Below are 19,922 nucleotides of genomic sequence, written 5' to 3' on the forward strand. Positions count from 1 at the left end.
GGTGAAAGCCAGTTTTCCAAAAAACACTACCTTATAAACCCATGACACCACTTTAAGCAAGATGTACAAAAAGGCTGGATGAACTCAGCAGGTCGGGCAGTATCCATTGAAAGAAGCAGTCAACGTTTCGGGTCGAGACCCTTCGTCAGGACTAAAGAAGTAAGGGGCAGGTATGGGGAGGGTGGAAAACCAATCAGAGGAAAGATCAAGGGGTGGGGGAGGGGAAGCAGGGAGTGGAAAGGCAGGAGAGGTGAAGAAGGAATCTAAGGGGAAAGCACTATGGGTAGCAGAAGAAGGCAGAGTCATGAGATGTGATAGGCAGCTGGAAGAGTGAAGGTGGGGTGGGGGAAGGGAGAGGGAGGGAATTACTGGAAGTTGGAGAATTCGATGTTCATACCAGGGGGTTGGAGACTACCCAGACGGTATATGAGATGTTGTTCCTCCAACCTGAGTTTGGCCTCATCGTGGCAGTAGAGGAGGCCATGTATGAACATATCCGAATGGGAATGTGAAGGAGAGTTGAAGTGAGTGGCAACTGGGAGATCCTGTCTGTTGTGGTGGACGGAGCATAGGCGCTCGACGAAGCGGTCTCCCAATCTGCGTCGGGTCTCGCCGATGTAGAGGAACAACATCTTATATACCGTATGGGTAGTCTCCAGCCCCTTGGTATGCTTCCCCTCCCCCACCCCTTGATCTTTCATAGAAACAGAAACATAGAAAATAGGTGCAGGAGTAGGCCATTTGGCCCTTCGAACCTGCACCACTATTCAGTATGATCATGGCTGATCATCCAACTCAAAACCCTGTACCTGCTTTCTCTCCATACCCCCTGATCCCTTCAGCCACAAGGGCCATATCTAACTTCCTCTTAAGTATAGCCAATGAACTGGCCTCAACTGTTTCCTGTGGCAGAGAATTCCACAGATTCACCAATCTCTGTGTGAAGAAGTTTTTCCTCATCTCGGTCCTAAAAGGCTTCCCCTTTATCCTTAAACTGTGACCCCTCGTTCTGGACTTCCCCAACATTGGAAACAATCTTCCTGCATCTAGCCTGTCCAAACCCTTTAGAATTTTGTATGTTTCAATAAGATCCCCCCTCAATCTTCTAAATTTCCTCTGACTGGTTTTCCACCCTCCCTCCACCTTCTTTATAGGGCCCCTGCCCCCTCCTTCTTTAGTCCTGACGAAGGGTCTCGACCCGAAACGTTGACTGCTTCTTTCAACGGATGCTGCACGACCGGCTGAGTTCATCCAACTTTTTTGTATACCTTGATTTGACCACAGCATCTGCAGTGTATTTTGTGTTTACCAGTTTAAGCAAGCTGTGTACTTGTTCTCCTAGGTTCTCCTGTTCCACAGCAGACCCCCCCAGGGCCAGACCTTCACTGTATAAGTTCTACCCTGGCTTGACTTCCCATTTGCAACACTTTATACTTATTAAAATTGAGAGCCTGTTGCTAATTTTCTATTTGCCGAGCAAGAGCCTCCTGTAATGATTGACAACCTTCTTCAGTGTGTGTGATACGCCTATCACAGTATCATCTGCATCCAAATCATTTATACAGTACTGTGCAAAAGTCTTAGGCACCCTAGCCATGTATATGTGCCTAAAACTTTTGCACAGAACTGTATTAATTTTATGTATTGCACTGTACTGCTGCTGCAAACCAAAATCATGACATGTGAGTTATGATAAACCTGATTCTGATATGGGTCTCTATTGTCGACTGAGGATGGGAAGGGGGAAGGAAGAGGGGAATCATGGTTGGAATAAGGGGAAGGGAGAAGGAAGGGAACAGGAAGCACCGGAGAGATATTCTGTAATGATCAATAAACCAATTGTTTGGAATCTTGCCTGGAGTCTCAGGGCTGGGTGTACCATCCCCAACCCCTGACACTCCTTCTCTGCTACCTATCACAAACCCTTCCCGCTGTGCCCCACTCTTGCCATTCCCAACATCCTTTGCTCCCACCAGATTTACAAACTTGCTCTCTGCTACACATTGACAAATACGGTACTCTGCAAAAATCTTAAACATCCTAGCTATGTACATGTGCCTAAGACTTTTACACAATACTGTATAATGAACAACCAAGTTCTTAGTACTGACCCCTGTGGCACACCTGTAGTCACAGGCCTCCAATAGAAAAAAACAACCTTTGACCGTCACTCTCTGCTTCCTACAATCAAGCCAATTGTGAATCCAAATACCTTTTTCTTCCCAGATCACAGGTGATGAACCTTCCAGACTAGCCCTAATGTGTTTCTGTATTATTAGTCATAATAAACTCAATTTCCTTGTTCTTTTCAATGTTCTAGCAAACAAAAACAACATACTACTCATTGCATCACCTCTAATTGTAAAATGACAGGCACTTTAATGTCAGAAAGTTATGTTCCTTTTATCTTCACATGTATTGCATGCAAGTTCCAGTTGATCACTGACATACAAAACATGGAACTGTAGAAATAGTGGTTATGATGTTTGAAGTCATGTCTAAAGCAGGCATTAAGCATGAATGTGACCTTGCAGATCATCGTCACTTGAATTCACGGGTCAGTTACTTTCAGAGAGATACTCACTAGTTTTAAAATACGAGCACACCAGTCAGGACTTTCTGTGGAGCTTGAGTGCGTTTGAATTATTAGTCACTTGGCAAGGGCCAATGAAAATACATTAGGTTTAGGAAGAGCAGCCGTTGTTGGAGTAGGCCAAGATTACTGTGGAGAGCTAAGACTTTGGCTCAAGAGGCATCAGCGAGAAGAGGCCGAGGCTATGGAAAGTTACTTCCTTTATTTCTTTTACACAGTTAGAGTACTGGCAATGACAGTCAGGACAGTGGAGTGCTCCTCTTGTGGTACATTGGAATACAGAGAGACCTCCGGTATTCCTTACAACTGCTGGAAGTGCATTCAGCTGCAGCTTCTGATAGACTGCGTTAGGGAACCGGAGCTGGAGCTAAATGACCTTTAGATTATTCAGGAGATGAAGGCCTTGACTGTCAGGAGATACAGAGAGCTAATTACATCTAAGGTGCAGGACATAGGGAGACTATCAGAATAAGGAAAGGCAGCCATGTAGCCATTACCCTCAATAACAAGAATGTTGTTTTGTTTTAGATACAATTGGGTGAAACAACCTAGGAAAGGAAAGCCATAGTAGTCAAATCTCTAGCCCTGAGTCTGGTTCTGTGACTCAGAAGGGAAGGAGCAAGAGATGAGCAGGAGTGATAGAGATTCACTGGTTAGAGGAACATACAGGAGGTTCTGAACATGTTAATATGATTCCTAGATGATATGTTGTCTCCCAGGTGCCAGGATCAGGGTCATCTCAGTTCAAATTCATAGCGTTCTTAAGGGCAAGGGTGAGCAGCCAAATGTCATGAGCCAGGTCAGTATCAATAACTTAGGCTGGAAGATGACAAGGTCCTGCAAAGCAAGTTCAGGGAGTTAGGTGCTAAGTTAAAGGACAGGACCTCCAGTGTGGTGATCTCAGAATTGCTACATATGCCACGTGCTAGTGAAGCCAGAAATAGGAAGATTATACAGTTTAACGCATAGCTAAGGAAATGCTGCAGGTGGATTTCAAATTTTTATATCATTGGGTTCTCATCCAGGGAAGCTGGACCTGTACACACAGGTCAGTTTGCACCTGAACTGGAGGAGGAGCAATATCCTTACGGGAAAGTTTGCTAGTGCTGCTCGACGGGGTGGGGGGTTGAACTAGAGTTCCGAGGGGATGGGAACCAAGAGTGCCGGGGTAGTTACTGGAGTGCATATGGGTAAAGTAGGTGTTAAGCCTACATACAAAGCCAGGAGTGACATCCATCTCTATTCAATATAGGTTATGCAGATGAGCTTAGAGCATGGATCAAGATGTGGAATTACGATATTGTATCCATTAGTGAGACTTGGTTGCAGAAGGGCAGTTCTGGCAGTTCCTTTGTTTCAGACTGTTTTAGAGAGGGGGTGTTAAAGGAGAAGGCTGGCATTGGGAAGATGTCATAGGAGACAGGATAGACTGGAGGGCTCGGCTATTGAGGCTATACGAGTGGAACCAAGGAATAAGAAAGGGATGACCATGTTAATGGATTGTATCATACACCTCGGAATAGTCACCAGGAGTTACAGGGGTAAATTTCTGAAGGATAACGAACAGACTCAAGAAAAATAAGGTTGCGGTAGTAAGTGATTTTAAATTTCCACATATTACCTGGGACTCACTACTGAAAAAGAACTGAATGGGATAGAGCAAACACAAGGAAACCTACAGATGCTGGAAATTCAAACAACACACACACACAAAATGCTGGTGAAACAAAGCAGGCCAGGCAGCATCTATAGGAAGAAGCACTGTCGACATTTCGGGCCGAGAACCTTCATCAGGACGTCCTGACGAAGGGTCTTTGACTGAAAGGTCGACAGTGCTTCTCCCTATAGATGCTGCCTGGCCTGCTGTGTTCCACCAGCATTTTGTGTGTGTTGGTTGAATGGGATAGAGGTTGTCAAATGTGTTCAGGAAAGAATCCCTTAATCAACATATAGAAATGGCAACTAGAGAAAGTGAGATATTAGAATTCCTATTAGGGAACAAGATAGGATAGGTGACGGAAGTGTAGGGAAACATGTTGGATTTGGCACAGTTTCAAGATAAGTATGGAGGACAGGTCTTGTCCTCAGATTGAGATTTCAAAGTTGAGAAAGGATCTGGCATGTATGGATTGGGATAGGTTGCTTTCTAGCAAAGAGATGCTTGGTGGGCCTTCAAAAGTGAAATATTGAGAGTACAGTTACTCTCTGTTACAATAAAAGGCAAGGCTAATGGGTTTAGGGAACGTTGGTTTTCAAGGAAAATTGAGGCTCTGGTTAAGAAAAAGGAAGGAGATGTGTAGCAGCTATACGTAACAAGGAAAACTGAGGTGCTTGATGAGTGCAAGAAATGCAAAGGAATGCAAGATGGAATTCATGAGGGCTTAAAGAAGGTATTAGGTTACTCTGTCAGACAAGGTGAAGGAGAATTCCAAGGGCTTCTACAAGTATATAATTATAAAGAGTAAAAGGATAGGAAGGCACAAAATTGGTCCACTTGAAGATCAGTGTGGTCATCTATGCATAGAACCAAAAGATATGGGGAAGATCTGAAATAGACATTTAGTTGGGAGATGGATACGCAGTAGTTCTACAGAACAGAGGCAAAGGAGCAGTGAGGTCACAGACTGTATCTGGATTAGAGAAGAGAAGATGCTTTGTGCCTTGAGGCAAATTAGGTAAGACCCCAGGGTAAGACACAGTGCCTCATCGGATCTTGTGTGAGGCTAGTGCAAGAATTGCAGGGTTCATGGCAGAGGTATTTAAAAACGCCTAAGCCACAGGTGAGGTGCTGAGGTCTTGATGATAGCTAACGTGGTGCTACCATTTAAGAAAGGGCTGTAAAAAAAAATCTCTTACAATGATTAGTGAGGCACAAAGAGATCTGTAGTTACTGACAAGTACGTTTATTGTCCAAACTAACAAGTACATGAATTCATGCACTAAATACCTTGTGTGCACTCCCACAAAGTATCCCTGACTCTCCTGAATAGTCAAAGAATAGCAAAAGTATTATCCAGGCAAAGGAGTCTACGCTGACCAGGCATTCCTTGTAGTCCCGATTCACTCGCTATGTGTTCCACACAGGCTTGCTCACATTTGTATCTGTGATGATTGTTCGTCGAAGTTACCGCTGCCAGCACACACAAAGCATCCACTTCTATATCCTTTTCTCATCAATTCAAATATCGCATTCCAGTGTCATTGGCCATGGGTCATGTGTCTGTTTTTAACACCTTGTTATTGGCTCTGCTCCAAGCCTGCATCCATTTATTGTCCTCTTCCTATCAAGTGACAGTCAATAATTTAAGGCTCTTTGTTCTCAATCGGTAACAAGCACAAATCACTCCAGGCAGGCATCAACTCCAACATTCACAGACCTGCAAACCAAAGAACATCTCACAAATAACTTCTTACTTGAAAATTATCTCTAGTCCAGCAGATTACCTGAAGTATCATTGTGTCTTCTTTAAAACATTGATCAAGCCCAGCATGTCAAGCTCACAAAATGGAGAACAGAGTGTCTTCACAAAATGGCAGCCTCCACCCCAAGCACGCAACAAGAACAAAGACAGTCAGCCTGTCTGCTTCCACTGACCTTGATTCATCTGAATTCACTGATTTGTAGACGGCTGTTCCTTCCGGCCAACAAAAGGTTCCAAGAATAAGCCGGAAAACTGTAGGCCAGTGAGCCTGACATAATTAGTGGTAAATTATCAAAGGTATAGTAAGGATCAGAATGTTTAAGTATCTGGATAGACAGGGACTGATTAGGGATAGTCATCATGGCTTTGTGAGTGGTAGAAATTTTTACGAGATTACCGAGGATATTGATGAATGAAGGGCAGCAGGTGTCGTCTACATTAACTTCAGCAAGGCCTCTGACAAAGTCTGTATTGGAGGGTGGTCCAGAAGGTTGAGTCACTTGGCATTCAGAATCAAGTAGTGAATTGGTTTCAACTTTGGCTTAGCAGGAGGAGTCAGAGAGTGGTAGTAGATGGTTGCCTCACTGACCTGAGGAGGCCTGTGATTACTGGTGTGCCATGAGGACTGGTACTGGCTCCATTGCTGTTTATTATCAATATTATTGAAATGGATCAGCAAATTTGTAGATGATGCCATGATTGGAGGCACACTCGATAGCAAGGAAGATTCTCAAAGTTTGCGGTGGGATCTGGAGTAGCTGGAAAAACAGGCTGAACATGGCAGGTGGAATTTACTGCAAACATGTGTGAGATGTTGCTCTTTAGGAGGACAAACCAGAGTAGGACATGCAGAGTGAATAATAGAGCAATGAGGAGTAAGGTAGAACAAAGGGATCTGGGAGTTCAGATCCATAATTCCTTGAAAGTGGAGACTTAAGTAGATAGTTATAAAGAGAACTTTTGGCATATTGCCTTCAAAAATCAAAGTATTAAGCAAATGAGTTGGGATGCTATGGAGGAGTTCTATAAGGGTCTAAATTTGGAGTATTATACGCACTTCTGGTCACCTACCTCGAGGAAAGATATCAGTAAGATTGAAAGAGTACAGAGAAAATTTACAAGAATGTTGTCAGGACTTGAGTTATAGGTAAAGGTTGAATATGTTAGAATTTTATCCATTGGAGCATAGGGGAAATAGGGGAGATTTGATAGAAGTATACAAGACTATGGGAGGGTGTAGATAGGGTAACTACAAGCAGGCTTTTTCCTGTGAGGTTGGGTCATTAGTTAAGTGTGAAGGGTACGATCTCTGGAAATCCATCTCACCACGAAGTGGCAAATCTAGACTTAACTTGAATCAGTGAAGGATGTTCAACAGTTGTGGTGGAGCTTGAATACCATCACTGCTTAGAAGGCTAAATCGAGCAACATAGGCAACAGCAGGGTTTCACTTCAGGTGAGCTCAATACCTTCTATATTCGCTTTGACCGTCAAGCTCCCCCAGACCCTGATGTTCCTGATTTCAGTGCCTGAGGCCATAGTGTGAGCAGACTTCAGGAGGATGAACCCATGAAAAGCAGCCAGCCCAGACAGGGTACCTGGCCAAATACTAAAGATCCACATTGATCAATTGGCCAGAATGTTCACTGAGACATTTAACCTCTCACTTCCACCTGCTTCAAGCCCAAGAAGAACATGGTGACCTAGCTGAATGTCTAACATCCAGAAGTGCTTACTGTACATCTACAGTGATGAAGTCTTTTAAGGCTGGTGACAAAAAATATCAACTCCTGCCTGAGAAGTGACTTAGATCCATTTCAATTTGCCTTTCAGAGCAACAGGTCATAGCAGATGTCATTTCATTGGCTCTTACTCAACCCTGGATCATCTCCACAGCAAAGATGCATACACCAGGATGCTCTTTTTCAACTATAGCTCAGTATGCGATACCATCATCCCCTCAAGACTAATCAATAAGCTTCAAGATCTTAGCCTCAATACCTCCTTGTACAATTGGATCCTCAATTTCCTGATTTGCAGACCCCAAGAAGTTCAGATTGGCAACAACATCTTCTCCAGGATCTTCATCAGTACACGTGCGCCATAAGGCTGAGTGCTTGTCCCCCTGCTCTACTCGCTTCACCCTTACGACTGTGTGGCTAAGTACAGCTCCAATGCCATATTCAAATTTGTTGATGATACATACCACTGTTGTCAGCCGAATCAAAGAAGATGATAAATCAGTATTTAGGAGGGAGATTGAAAATCCGGCTGAATGGTGCTGTTGTTGTGTGAATGAAATCACTGAAGAGAGCTACTGGTAGATACAAAGCAGCTTCTTTTTAATGTGGGGCTCAAGATTTATTTTGAACACAAAGGACAATTCCATATTTACAAGATAATATTTTCTTTTGAAGCTACATAGAAACTCCAGAACCTTCTGATTCCCATCCATCCCACAGACACCAGCGTCGTCTGTGGCCTGGAATCCACAGCTGTTAGGAAATGCTTTGTTCCAAATTAAATCCACAATATATTATCAAGCAACAGAAGACTGGTAGCCAAAGCCATTTGCTAAATGTAAATGACCTAAAACCCAAAAATCACTCTAAGAGTGCCATAACAACATCCTCTTAATCAATGTCAGAAAGACCAAGATTATTGACTCCAAGAGAAGAAACCAGAGGTCCATGAGCCAGTCCTCATCAGAGGATCAGAGGCAGAGACGGTCTGCAAATTTAAGTTCCTTGGTGTTAGAGCAGCACCTCTACTTCCTAAGGAGTTTGCGCAGATTCTGCATGACACCTAAAACTTTGACCAACTTCTATAGATGTGTATTGAAGAGTATATTGGCTGGCTGCATCGCAGCCTAGTATGGAAACACCAATGACCTTGGAAAAATATCCTATAAAAAGTAATGGCTATGGCCAAGTCCTCCCCACCATTGAGCACATCTACATGAAACTCTATCGCAGGAAAGCAGTATCCATCATCAGGGACCCCCACCAAACAGGACAATTTCTCTTCATGCTGCTGCCATCAGGAAGAAGGCACAAGAGCCTCAGGACTCACACCACCAGATTCAGGGACAGTTATTACCCCTCGACCATCAGGCTCTTAAACCAAAGAAGATAACTTCACTTGTCCCATCATTGAAATGTTCCCACAACCACTGGACACATTTTCAAGGACTCTTCATCTCATGTTCTCGATATTTATTGCTCAATTATTTATTATTACGATTTCTTTCTTTTTGTATGTGCATTGTTTGACTTTTGCACTCTGGTTGAATTCCCAGGTTGGTGTGGTTTCTCATTGATCTTATTATGGTTATTATTCTATAGATTTATTGAGTATGCCTACAAGAAAATGAATCATAGATTTCCATTTGGTGATATAAATGTACATTGATAGCAAATTTACTTGTAATTAAGGAGAACATGAAGGGAAACTTATTCACCCAGAGGGTGGTGTGAGGGTGTGGAAAGGGTTGCCAAAGGAAGTGGTGGATGCAAGTTCAATTGCAATATTTAAGATAAGTTTGGATGGGAGGGCTAAGGTGCAGGTTTAGATCGATGGGTTTAGGCAAAATAACAGGCTGCATCTGGTGTATTATATAGTTCTGATCAGCCCATTATAGGAGGGATGTTGAAGTTTTGGGGAGGGTGCAGGAGAGGTTTACCAGGATGCTGCTTAGAATAGAAGAAATATGCTAATACGAGTGGCTGGACAAACTTGGGATCTTTTCTCCAGAGAGGAGGAGGCTGAGGGGAGGTATGATTGAGGTTTATATGATTATGAGAGGCATAGAGTTAACGGACAGTATCGTTTTTTTTTACCAGGTTTGAAATATCTGATAGCAGAGGGCATGCATTTAAGGTGAGAGAGGCCAAGTTCAAAGGAGATGTGAGGGGTCCTTAAGTCGTTTATGCTGAATATTCTTGAACTGTTGTTAATGCCTTGGTACCACAAACTCAGCCGCCAATTTGTGTAGACCAAGCTTGCATAATCTACAATGTAATCATCATGAGCAGATGCAGTTTTTTGTAATGGTGAATATTAATTAACTAGAGTACAGGAATAACTCCTCATGCTGAATCTTGCTATTCCTCTTTCAAATAGTGTGCCTGGACCTTTCATATCCATCTTAGAGAGCAGACTATGGTCAGCTCAACTCCAGCTTCCAAAAAGTGTAATACCATAAGCATTACGAATAAACTTTTCTCGGGCTTCCAGCTGGGTACAGGTATTGATTTTAATCAATGCTTCAAAACTCTGCCATCTGCATCAGGGATCATGTCTGGGCATGTCTAGTCTGGTGGTATTTATACTCCCATTGTCTGTCCCTCCTGATTGGTTAGTCCTCATCCAATCAGGTTTCCACCCTCCCACCTTGTTTACAATTGAATTTCAGTTCTTACTTAGAGCGAGACTTTTGTCTTTGTTAAAATTCATTTCCTCTATTTTTATTTCAATGGCTTCCTTCACCGGTAGTCCTAAAAGTCATTAGCATGGCTCAGTTTGTGCTGTCAAAGTCAATCCTATGGCCATTGCTGTTCTTGCACAAGGAATCCTGTTATCGCCAGCCTTTCTGAATCCTAGGTCATCTTTGACCCACGTAAGCTGTGATTTGAGCTTCCTTACATGTTTATGGATGGTACTAATCCAGTATTTCTTCAGGATCCTGGTGATCCTTCCAGAAACTCTGGAAATATAGAGAAGAGAGGCAGTAGAGACTGGTTCTTGTTTTTTTTTTGGAATTCGCCATCCAGTCAAGATGGTGCATGTATACAAAGCTCCTTTGGTTGACATCTTCTGGATAGATTATGAAACCATCTTTTTCATTTCTTTTATCTCTTTTACATCTATTTCGTGTCTTGACTGTGACTCTGTAACTGTTGGAGCATGTGTTTTGCTGTTTGGAGATCGTTTGGGTGCTTCAGTGCTGTCTGAGATGATTCCAGGAGGCAGCAGCGTGAGTGAACCTCGTGGCAAGGAGGCTGCAGGTGTGCATGCTGATATTTGACTACATTTTGCTGATTATAGCTTTCCATTGTTCAGCAATTGAAACATCAAGGTAAGTTTGGAGATTGTTTGGGTGTTCCAGTGCTCTGCATTCTCCAGGAGGCAGAGGCAGTGTGCATGAACCTCATTGTGGGCAAGCTGCAGGACAGGATGCAAGCTGATAATTTTGTTCACCAATTAAAGCAACAAAAGAGATTGAAGCATCGAAGGAAGAGCAGAGAGTGCTGGCTATCACTTAATCAGTCACTGTGTACTGGAGAGGGGAGAGCCCACTGCTACACCCGGAGAGGGTTGCCCAGGTTTTTTCCATATTTCAGATATGGACTTTGGACTATAGGCTCTATTTTTCAGTCTTATAACTTTTATATTCTGTGTTTTTTTGCTCAATCTTCTCATTTTCTTGCATGGGAAGATTTGGGGGTCGACGTGCCTGATTTGTTTTCCTTGTTTTTTGTGCGGGAGGGTGGGATTTGGGGGTTGATGTGCCTGTTCTGTTTCTGTACTTTTTTTTGCAGGGAAGTGGGATTTGTTTTTTTTTATTATTGTGCTGCCTTTAATTTCTTTCTTGGTTAAATGGCTACCTGGAAAATCAAAGAATTTCAGAGTTGTGTACTTTGACAATAAATGAACCTTTGTAAAGAGGGACAGCGGAAACTTGATTGGATGAGGACTAACCAATCCGGAGGGACAGACAACAGAGGTATATATACCACCAGACTAGACCATCTCTGGTAAAGATGGCAGAGTTTTCCACCAAAACATTGGTTAAAATTGATATATATGTATTCTGCTGGATTCCCATTAAGAGTTTATTGACACAAGGAAACCTCAAATATTTGAATTGAAAAGCATATATTTCCTAAATATACACACTATGTACAGAGTACAAAATGCTACTACTATAGTATACAAGATGTTTTCTATTATGTTGTAGATTAACCCGTGTGGCTGATCGGTGTTATACACTAAATAAGTATCACATGTAGAAAACTACTTATGAAAGGACTGACCAGCCATTCAAATACACCAAAAGGATACTATTATTAACAATAGATTTTTATTGGCCATTATTTACAAAATATATTTTTGAAGATTTTATTTAATTTCTTGAGATCTGCATGTTTCTGGAAAGGCAAGCATTAATTGCCCATCCTAGCTCCAGTGGACGACAGTACTGAACTGCAATCTGTTGGGTATGAGTTCTGGGGTTTTAAACCAATTTTGAAGGAATAGTGATACGTGTCCATCTCTGAATAGTCTGTACATCGCAGGTGGTGATATTCACATGCACTTAATGCCCTTATTCTTCTGGATGCCAGAGTTCAAGAACTGAGCAGAAATGTCAATGATTAGTACAGAGTTTATTGTCCTTGAGCATTAATAATTCAATAATAAAATGGCTCTCAAGTTAAACAGAGAACTTCCATTTTCAAATACAGCGACATAACATCTTATATGTGTCTTTCTTTTTCCAATTTTATCAGATCCTAACTTGAAAGAGACTTGTGCTGGAAAAATGCAGTGTCTAATAATTTTTTGGAAGCCCATTTCCAGAGTATACACACCACTTCACCTTGATAATCCAATTCTCTGTATCTCAAAAAAAAGGACCCATCTATGGAGTAGGTATAGAGCAACCAAATCAATTTCAGGAGCATATAAACATTGCTTTTAATTCAGTAAAATGATACATGTTTGTTCTGGTGAGTATAATCAACTTTGACATTGAGCTACAAAGGAATATTAAACCTGGTGACTTAAGTATTATCTAAAGTAGTTTTAGCTTTTGATAGAAGTCTCCAGAATCTAAGAGTTTGCAGATTTGAGCTATAACCGCCAATGCTGAAGGAAGTAATAGTAAAATGTATTTCCAAAACTTATATAGCCAGAGTAGGATATAAAATGGCAAGATCATAGCAGTTTTGGAAGTTTTAAAATTGAGGCTTCATCAGTTCAAAAGTCAATTCTAGTCAGTGAGTCTTCTTGGGAATTCTTGCAAGGTAGCAGATGTTCTATGAGCCCAATACCAGTGCAAATCGAAGGTGAGTTCTCAACTGAGCTGGAACCACTCCTGTCCAGTCCAGATTGTTTCAACTACAAATAAATTGAAATGCAAGAGTGTGGGAAGAGAAAGAAAATACTGACAAAGTTAGGGGATTTGGCAACTCAAATGCTTTGATGAACAGTTAACAATTGGTCCAGCATGGTACAAATTGGATTTTGCATCTACATTTTTCAATTTGTCTCTGCAGCCATTAAGATGATGTCTCCCTTTGATATTGGTTATACAAAGAAAATAGTAAATATTACATTAAAAAGTTTTCTTGGTTATTTCTAATTTAGCTCCAAACTTCATTAATATTAATTAGCATCTGCTTACAATCTATGAAATGGATGAAACTTATAGACCAAATCAGGATATCTTGTTCTACAGTAAAACAGTAAATCATTGACCTCTGATTTTTTAATTTTATTCCTGCTTATAAAATAATTGATGTCTGTATTCCTTCTACCAAAGTGCATGACAATATACTACCCCTACACTATACTCCATATGCCACTTCTTTGCCCATTTTCCTAATCTAAGACTTTCTGCAGATTCCCTGCTACCTCGGCACTACCTGCCCATCCACCCATCTTCGAATCAGCCTGGCTAGAAAGCCATCAATTTTGTCATCCAAATCATTGATGTATGACAAGAAGCAGTCCCAAAGCCCACCACTGAGAAAAACATCCCGCATCACCACCAACCAACCAGTAAAGGCCCCTTTTATTCTTACTCTGTCTCCTGCCAGTCAGCCAATCTTCTATCCATGCCAATATCTTTTCTGTATTATCATTGGCTCTTAATTTTGTTAAGCCTCCTCCTGTTAAGGCCTTCTGAAAATCCAAGTATACAACATTCACTGACTCTATTTTGTTAGCGTGATTTCCCTAAGAGCAAATCTTGCCTGACTTTGGCCTATTTTATCATGTGCCCCAAGTACCCCAACAGCTCATACTAAAGAATGGACTCCAATATCTTCCTGACCACAAGTCAGACTAACTGGACGATAATTTTCCACGTTCTGCCTCCCTCCTTTCTTAAAGGGTAGAGTGACATTTGCAAATTTCCAGTCCTCCAGAACCTATTGATTCTTGAGAGATCATTACTAATGCCTCCACTATCTCTTCAGGTATCTCTTTCAGAACTCTAGGCACAGTCCATCTGGTTCAGGTGACTTGTATACATTTAGACTTTTCAGCTTCTCAAGCATCTTTCACTTAGTAATAGCAACTACATTCACCTCTGCTCCTGACATTTTAATTTCAGGCATACTGATAGTGTCTTCCACAATGAAAACTAACAAAATACTTAAGTTTATTCGCCATTTCTTTGTACCCCATTCCTACCTCTCCAGTGTCATTTTCTAGCAGTCCAATATCCAATCTAATCTCTTTTACTCTTTATATATCTGAAAATATCTTTGGTATCCTCTTAAATTCAAGATCATCATTATGTGCCACACCGTATGACATGGTAATCATGGCTCATGATCATGATTAATCTTGGCAAATTTTCTACATAAGTGGTTTGCCACTGCCTTCTACTGGGCAGTGGTTTTACAAGACAAGTGACCCCAACCATTATCAGTACTGTTCAGAGATTGTCTGCCTGGTCTTAGTAGTCACATAACCAGGGTTGTGATATGAACCAGCTACTCATATGACCATCCACCGCCTATTCGCAAAGTTTCAGGTGACCCTGATCACTTGCAAGCTAGCAAAGAAAAGGAGCACCTTACACCTCCTTTGTTAGAGCCAGATCTCCACCCCTTCACCCATCTTTTATATTACTGGCTTCATATTCTGTATTATTTTCTCTCCTTATGGGTTTTTTTAAAAAGTTGTTAGTTTTTAAAAGCTTTGCAATGCTCTGCCTTCCTGCTAATGTTTGCTACATTATATGCTCTCTTTTGCTTTTATGCGATCCTCGACTTGTCAGCCACAGTTGCAGCGTTCTCCATTGAGACTACTACTTCATCTTTGGGATGTAGCTACCCTACACCTTCTGAGTTGCTCCTGGAAACTTCAGCCATTGCTGTTCTGCCATCATCCCTGCTAGTGTCCCTTTCCAATCAACTTTGGCCAGCTCCTTTACCTTAAACTCCCTAACCAAATCTGATTCATTACACATTTCAGAATTGCTTGTGGGCTTAACCACAAGCTGTTCTAAACAAAATCTCATAATCATTCTACAAATTCCAACCTGATGTTCACTTTTCCCCCATCATCTGCCTGTTCTTCCTCACAGTCTTACTACATACTGCAACTACTTGTATACCAACTGCACAATCCTCAGCCCCATCATTCCGATTCTCACCCTCCTGCCAAGTTAGTATTCTCAACAAGCTCCAGCAAATCTGCTCACAAGGATTCTGGTCCTTCTCAAGTTCACGTGTAACTTTTTCTTTTTGAACAAGTCATACCTTCCCCAGAAGAGATACCAATGATCCAGAAATCTAAAACCCTACCCCCTGCATCAATTCTTCAGCCACACATTCATCTGCTAAATCATCCTATTCTTACCTTCATTGGTGTGTGGCACAGGTAGCAATCCAGAAATTACTATCCTGGTGTTCCTGCTCTTCAGCATTCTACCTAACTCCTTATATTTTCTTCAGGACCTTTGCCCTTATCCTACTTATGTTGTTGGTACTAATATGTACCTCGACTTCTCGACTATCCCCCTTTAGAATGCTGTGGACCCGATCCAAGACATATCTGACTTTGGCATATGGGAAGCAACACACTATTCGGGTATCTCTTTCATGACTACAGCAACTCCTGTCTACTCCTCCAACTATGGAATCCCCTGTCACTACTGCACTCCTCTTATCTCTGCCTACCTTACTGATCCACAGACTCCATGTCAGAGAACTGACCACTGTGGCTTTCTTCTGCTTGGTTACTACAGCATTGAAAGTTGTTGAGGGGAATGGCTACAGGGGTACTCTGCACTAGCTGCCTATCCCCTTTCCTCTTCCTGATAGTCAGTTACCAGTGTCCTGCACCTTGGATGTAACCACCTTTCTGTATGTCCTGTCAATCAACCCCACAGAACTCTTGAATGCTCTGGAGTTCATCCAGTTCCAGCTCTAATTCATCAACAATTCTGAAAGAAGCCATGGCAGGATGGACTTCTTGCACGTGTAGTTGTTAAAGATATTGGAAGTCTTGCTGCTCTCCCACATCCTGCAAGAGGAGCATTCCGCTATTCTACCTGGCATCCCCACTGCTTTACTTGTGCAATAACAAAGAAAAAGAAAACATAAATGAAAAATATCTTCCCATAAACACTAGGAAATCTGCAGATGCTGGAAATTCAAGCAACACGAACAAAATGCTGGTGCAACGCAGCAGGCCAGGCAGCATCTATAGGAAGAAGCACTGTCGACGTTTTGGGCAGAGAACCTTCATCAGGATCCTTCGGCCTGATGAAGGGCCTCCGCCAAAAATGTCCACAGTGCTTCTTCCTATAGATGCTGCCTGGCCTGCTGCGTTGCATTTTGTGTGTGAAAAAAGTCTTCCAACAGCCTTCACCTCTCCTCACCAAAGCCTGAGCACCCCACTTTAACACTGGTCCACTCACATATTGGTCACTCTAATTAAATCTAACTTCCATTTATTGGCCAAGCGCCTAACTCTGCACAATCCAACATCTCCTCAGGAACCATGCCAAGCAGAAATAGTGAAATTACTTACATGTCTCGTTGGGCACCCATAATTAGGTCTCGTCAGTGCAGTACATCATAAATAATGTTCTAATTTGCTTCTGTATATTTACTTGAATAGTATGAATATTTTATAATGACAGAACAGTTGGTATATCGCATGAACTGCCAGAGGAAGTGGAAGATACAGGCACAATGCTTAAGAGACATTTGGACAGATATGAGAATGAGAAAGGTTAGAGGGATATGGGTCAAAAGCAGGCAAATGAAACCAACTCCAGTAGTCACTTTGGACAGCATGGACAAGTTGGGCCAAATGACCTGTTGTTCTGTTATATAACTGTAAGTAGTTGAAAGATCTCATCACTTTCCTCTTCCCTAACAAAAAACATGAGACTAACAAAAAATAAAACACGAAAAGCAAATGGGCAGCTAAGTGTTCCATATCACATTTAGCCATTTCAAAAATATGAAGTAGCATTTATACATCTTTCACACACATTTTCAGAAGTCTAGATCAACCAGAAATATAGTATATACTTTGAAATTACTTTGATTTGAGCAACCTTGTTAATGTAACTTTCCAGCACATCAAGTTTTCAAAGAGGAATGATAAAACAAATTAATAAATGTAAACAGACCAATTTAGCGCTTAGAAACAAATGAATTCTCTTCACAGGGTATAAAAAGATAAATGGAAATAACAAATGTTCCTGGCAAAACAAATTTGAATATAGTTGGGTGTCTATTGAAAGGAAGCATTCATTAAAAGTTATCAAATGAATAACAATACAAAAACAATTAAGATAGCAGAAATTTTAAGTAGTAATTGATTTTTGTTCAAATTGGATTAAGGTTAATTGTGTAATGCAATCATAGAGCAGAGGCTCAGATGCAAGCTATAAGCAATGGTTTATAGTTAATAACAAAGCCAATAGTTAAGAGCAAGTTAAACTTCAAGAAATAGTCTACAAACCAATTTGCTAGCCTTAATAGAAATGCATCTATAAATTCAGCTCTTTCTATACCACCCTTCAAAAAAACTTGTGCAATACCAAGATAAATAAAAGTTAAGTGCTGGCACAAGTAGTAGAAAAAATCGAATAAACTTCTGACAGTCATATTTGCTAAACACATACTTGTAAATTATTTACAGCTATAACTGTTTTCATTAATCAAAGATTTTAGTAAATTAACAGTGTGGTAAACCCCATGTGTGAACCTGCTCATGAAAGAAAAGTGAACATATCCAGTGGTAGCATAGTTTTATTTTTTATATACTTTAGGAAACAATATACAAAGCTGAGCTTTACCACCATTTTCCCAATGATGGCCATGTGCTCGAATTACACAGATCTAGCGTATTGTGATGGCAAAAGAACAGCAGTCAGCACCTTACTTGCACAGTTAGCTACAATACAAACATCCTTCAAATTAAATGTGTCATTATAGTAATACAGGTAAACCAAGACTTTACACAAGCCAATTACAGGCAAGGAATCCAAAATCCTTGTTGAAGTTCTTGTTTTAGTCACAGAATCACTTACAGAAAGGGGAAAAAAAACGTTCTGTCATTCAATTTTTCACAAACTTGTCTCTTCTTGAAAGCTAGAGTTCTATACAAAGAAAAACAAGCATCCAACAAGGATTACTCCCAATCAGGTTTGCCAGAGCAGTTCAGCTTCCTATATGCAGTAGCTGAATAAAAAGAAGGGTACCCAGTGCTTTAAACAACAAAAGTTTATTATATTTACATACATTTTCTCATGAATAACCAGCTTTTTCCCAACGTCAACAAGGTTAGCAAATAACATTGAATTTTTGTTACTATTTTTTAGTGGCTTCAGCCGCTTAATAAATACACATATGCCCTGTATCAATCTTTCTCTGCTCCCATTTTTTTTTGTTTTAAAACAGGACACAAATGCAAATACACAGCAATTAGGTAGGCATACAAGAAATCAATCTGTAATGTACCTACTGCAACAATCTTTATTTTATTCATACAACAGCACACAACTTATGAACTGCTGTAAGGAGGAATGAAAAGTTGGTGAACCCAAGTGCGTTGGCCACAATGCCTTAAGAAAAAAAATAATTGCCTTGCAATGAAGAAAGCTGCCTGCGGAGCTCTGCCTGACTGGGTCTGTGGAATCTGAAGGTGCTCCATGCTAATTTGTATACTGACCAAACTGTTCCAGTTGTTGCAGCCCGTGATGCACACTGGCTGGTGCCAGCATTCTAAGAAATGCATTTCACTGAATGATGAAAATTACCAAAGCTAGTTTGCAGACAAGTTAACATGTAAAAGGCTAGGTATTTAGCCACCTCAGCATTGATTAGTTCAGATGTCAAAGCTCTGATACACATGGCTTCCCATGGCTTCACTCTACAAAACATATTTACAACGTGAAGGATACATCTACAAGAAATCTACATTTCAAGGGTTTACAAATTAACCACTTTATCTCCCCTGAATTAGAACCCTCCTTGTCCCCCTCCCATTCCACCCTTTTGCCCAGCCCCACGGTCCAAAGCCTTCTCAAACGCAGCTCAAAATTTTAGTTTAAGATTGGGCAAACGTTTACAGTCCCTGGCTTTAAACCATGTGCAATTTCTTCACAAGTCCTCACACCATAAAGGAATTTTGATTCTTCAGTTTTTCAAGCTCTTTAATCTGTTGTCTCAAAAACAGTATCCTGTAAGAATGGAGGGTGGAGAAATGACAGTAAACACATTGACATGACAATTATACTGATTAAATTTCAATCTGCAGCCAATTGAAAATAGGCTTCTGAATATACTTAAATTTCTTCTCATAAAGAATCATTTATATTTAGCACTTATGTGAATATTTGTAATTAATTAAATATCAGAATATTTAGTTACTTGATTTAAGTTTGACTTCAACATGACAGGTATAGTGAAGGCAAATTTGCAGCAGAGAGCATACAAATTCTAAATTACCACTCTTACTGAAATGCAATTTGTCTTCTATTAGGCTTCAATTTGAACAGAGATGTGGCAAGCTTTACAAAATACATGTAAAAATTGACACACAGAATCAAATACTTAAACAAATTAAAAATTCCCCTTTCTCATATGGGAACAGGAAGTTAATAGAAGCCAAGCCCAATGAAAACAGCCAGGATGACATGACAGAAAGTT

General features: G+C 40.8%; 1 protein-coding gene across 3 annotated transcripts in view; it reads right to left on the reverse strand.

The window, feature by feature from the left end:
- Positions 1-18,002: 18,002 nt before the first annotated feature.
- waca (WW domain containing adaptor with coiled-coil a) overlaps positions 18,003-19,922 on the reverse strand; it is a 117,484-nt gene continuing 115,564 nt past the window's right edge. For all 3 annotated transcript variants that reach the window (XM_059972004.1, XM_059972006.1, XM_059972005.1), the window contains one exon: positions 18,003-19,453. In XM_059972004.1, the coding sequence (XP_059827987.1) occupies positions 19,384-19,453 (70 nt within the window). In that variant the 3' untranslated portion in view covers positions 18,003-19,383. The remainder of the gene's footprint in view (positions 19,454-19,922) is intronic.

Source organism: Hypanus sabinus, chromosome 6, assembly GCF_030144855.1.
Source record: "Hypanus sabinus isolate sHypSab1 chromosome 6, sHypSab1.hap1, whole genome shotgun sequence".
Lineage (NCBI taxonomy): Eukaryota > Metazoa > Chordata > Chondrichthyes > Myliobatiformes > Dasyatidae > Hypanus > Hypanus sabinus.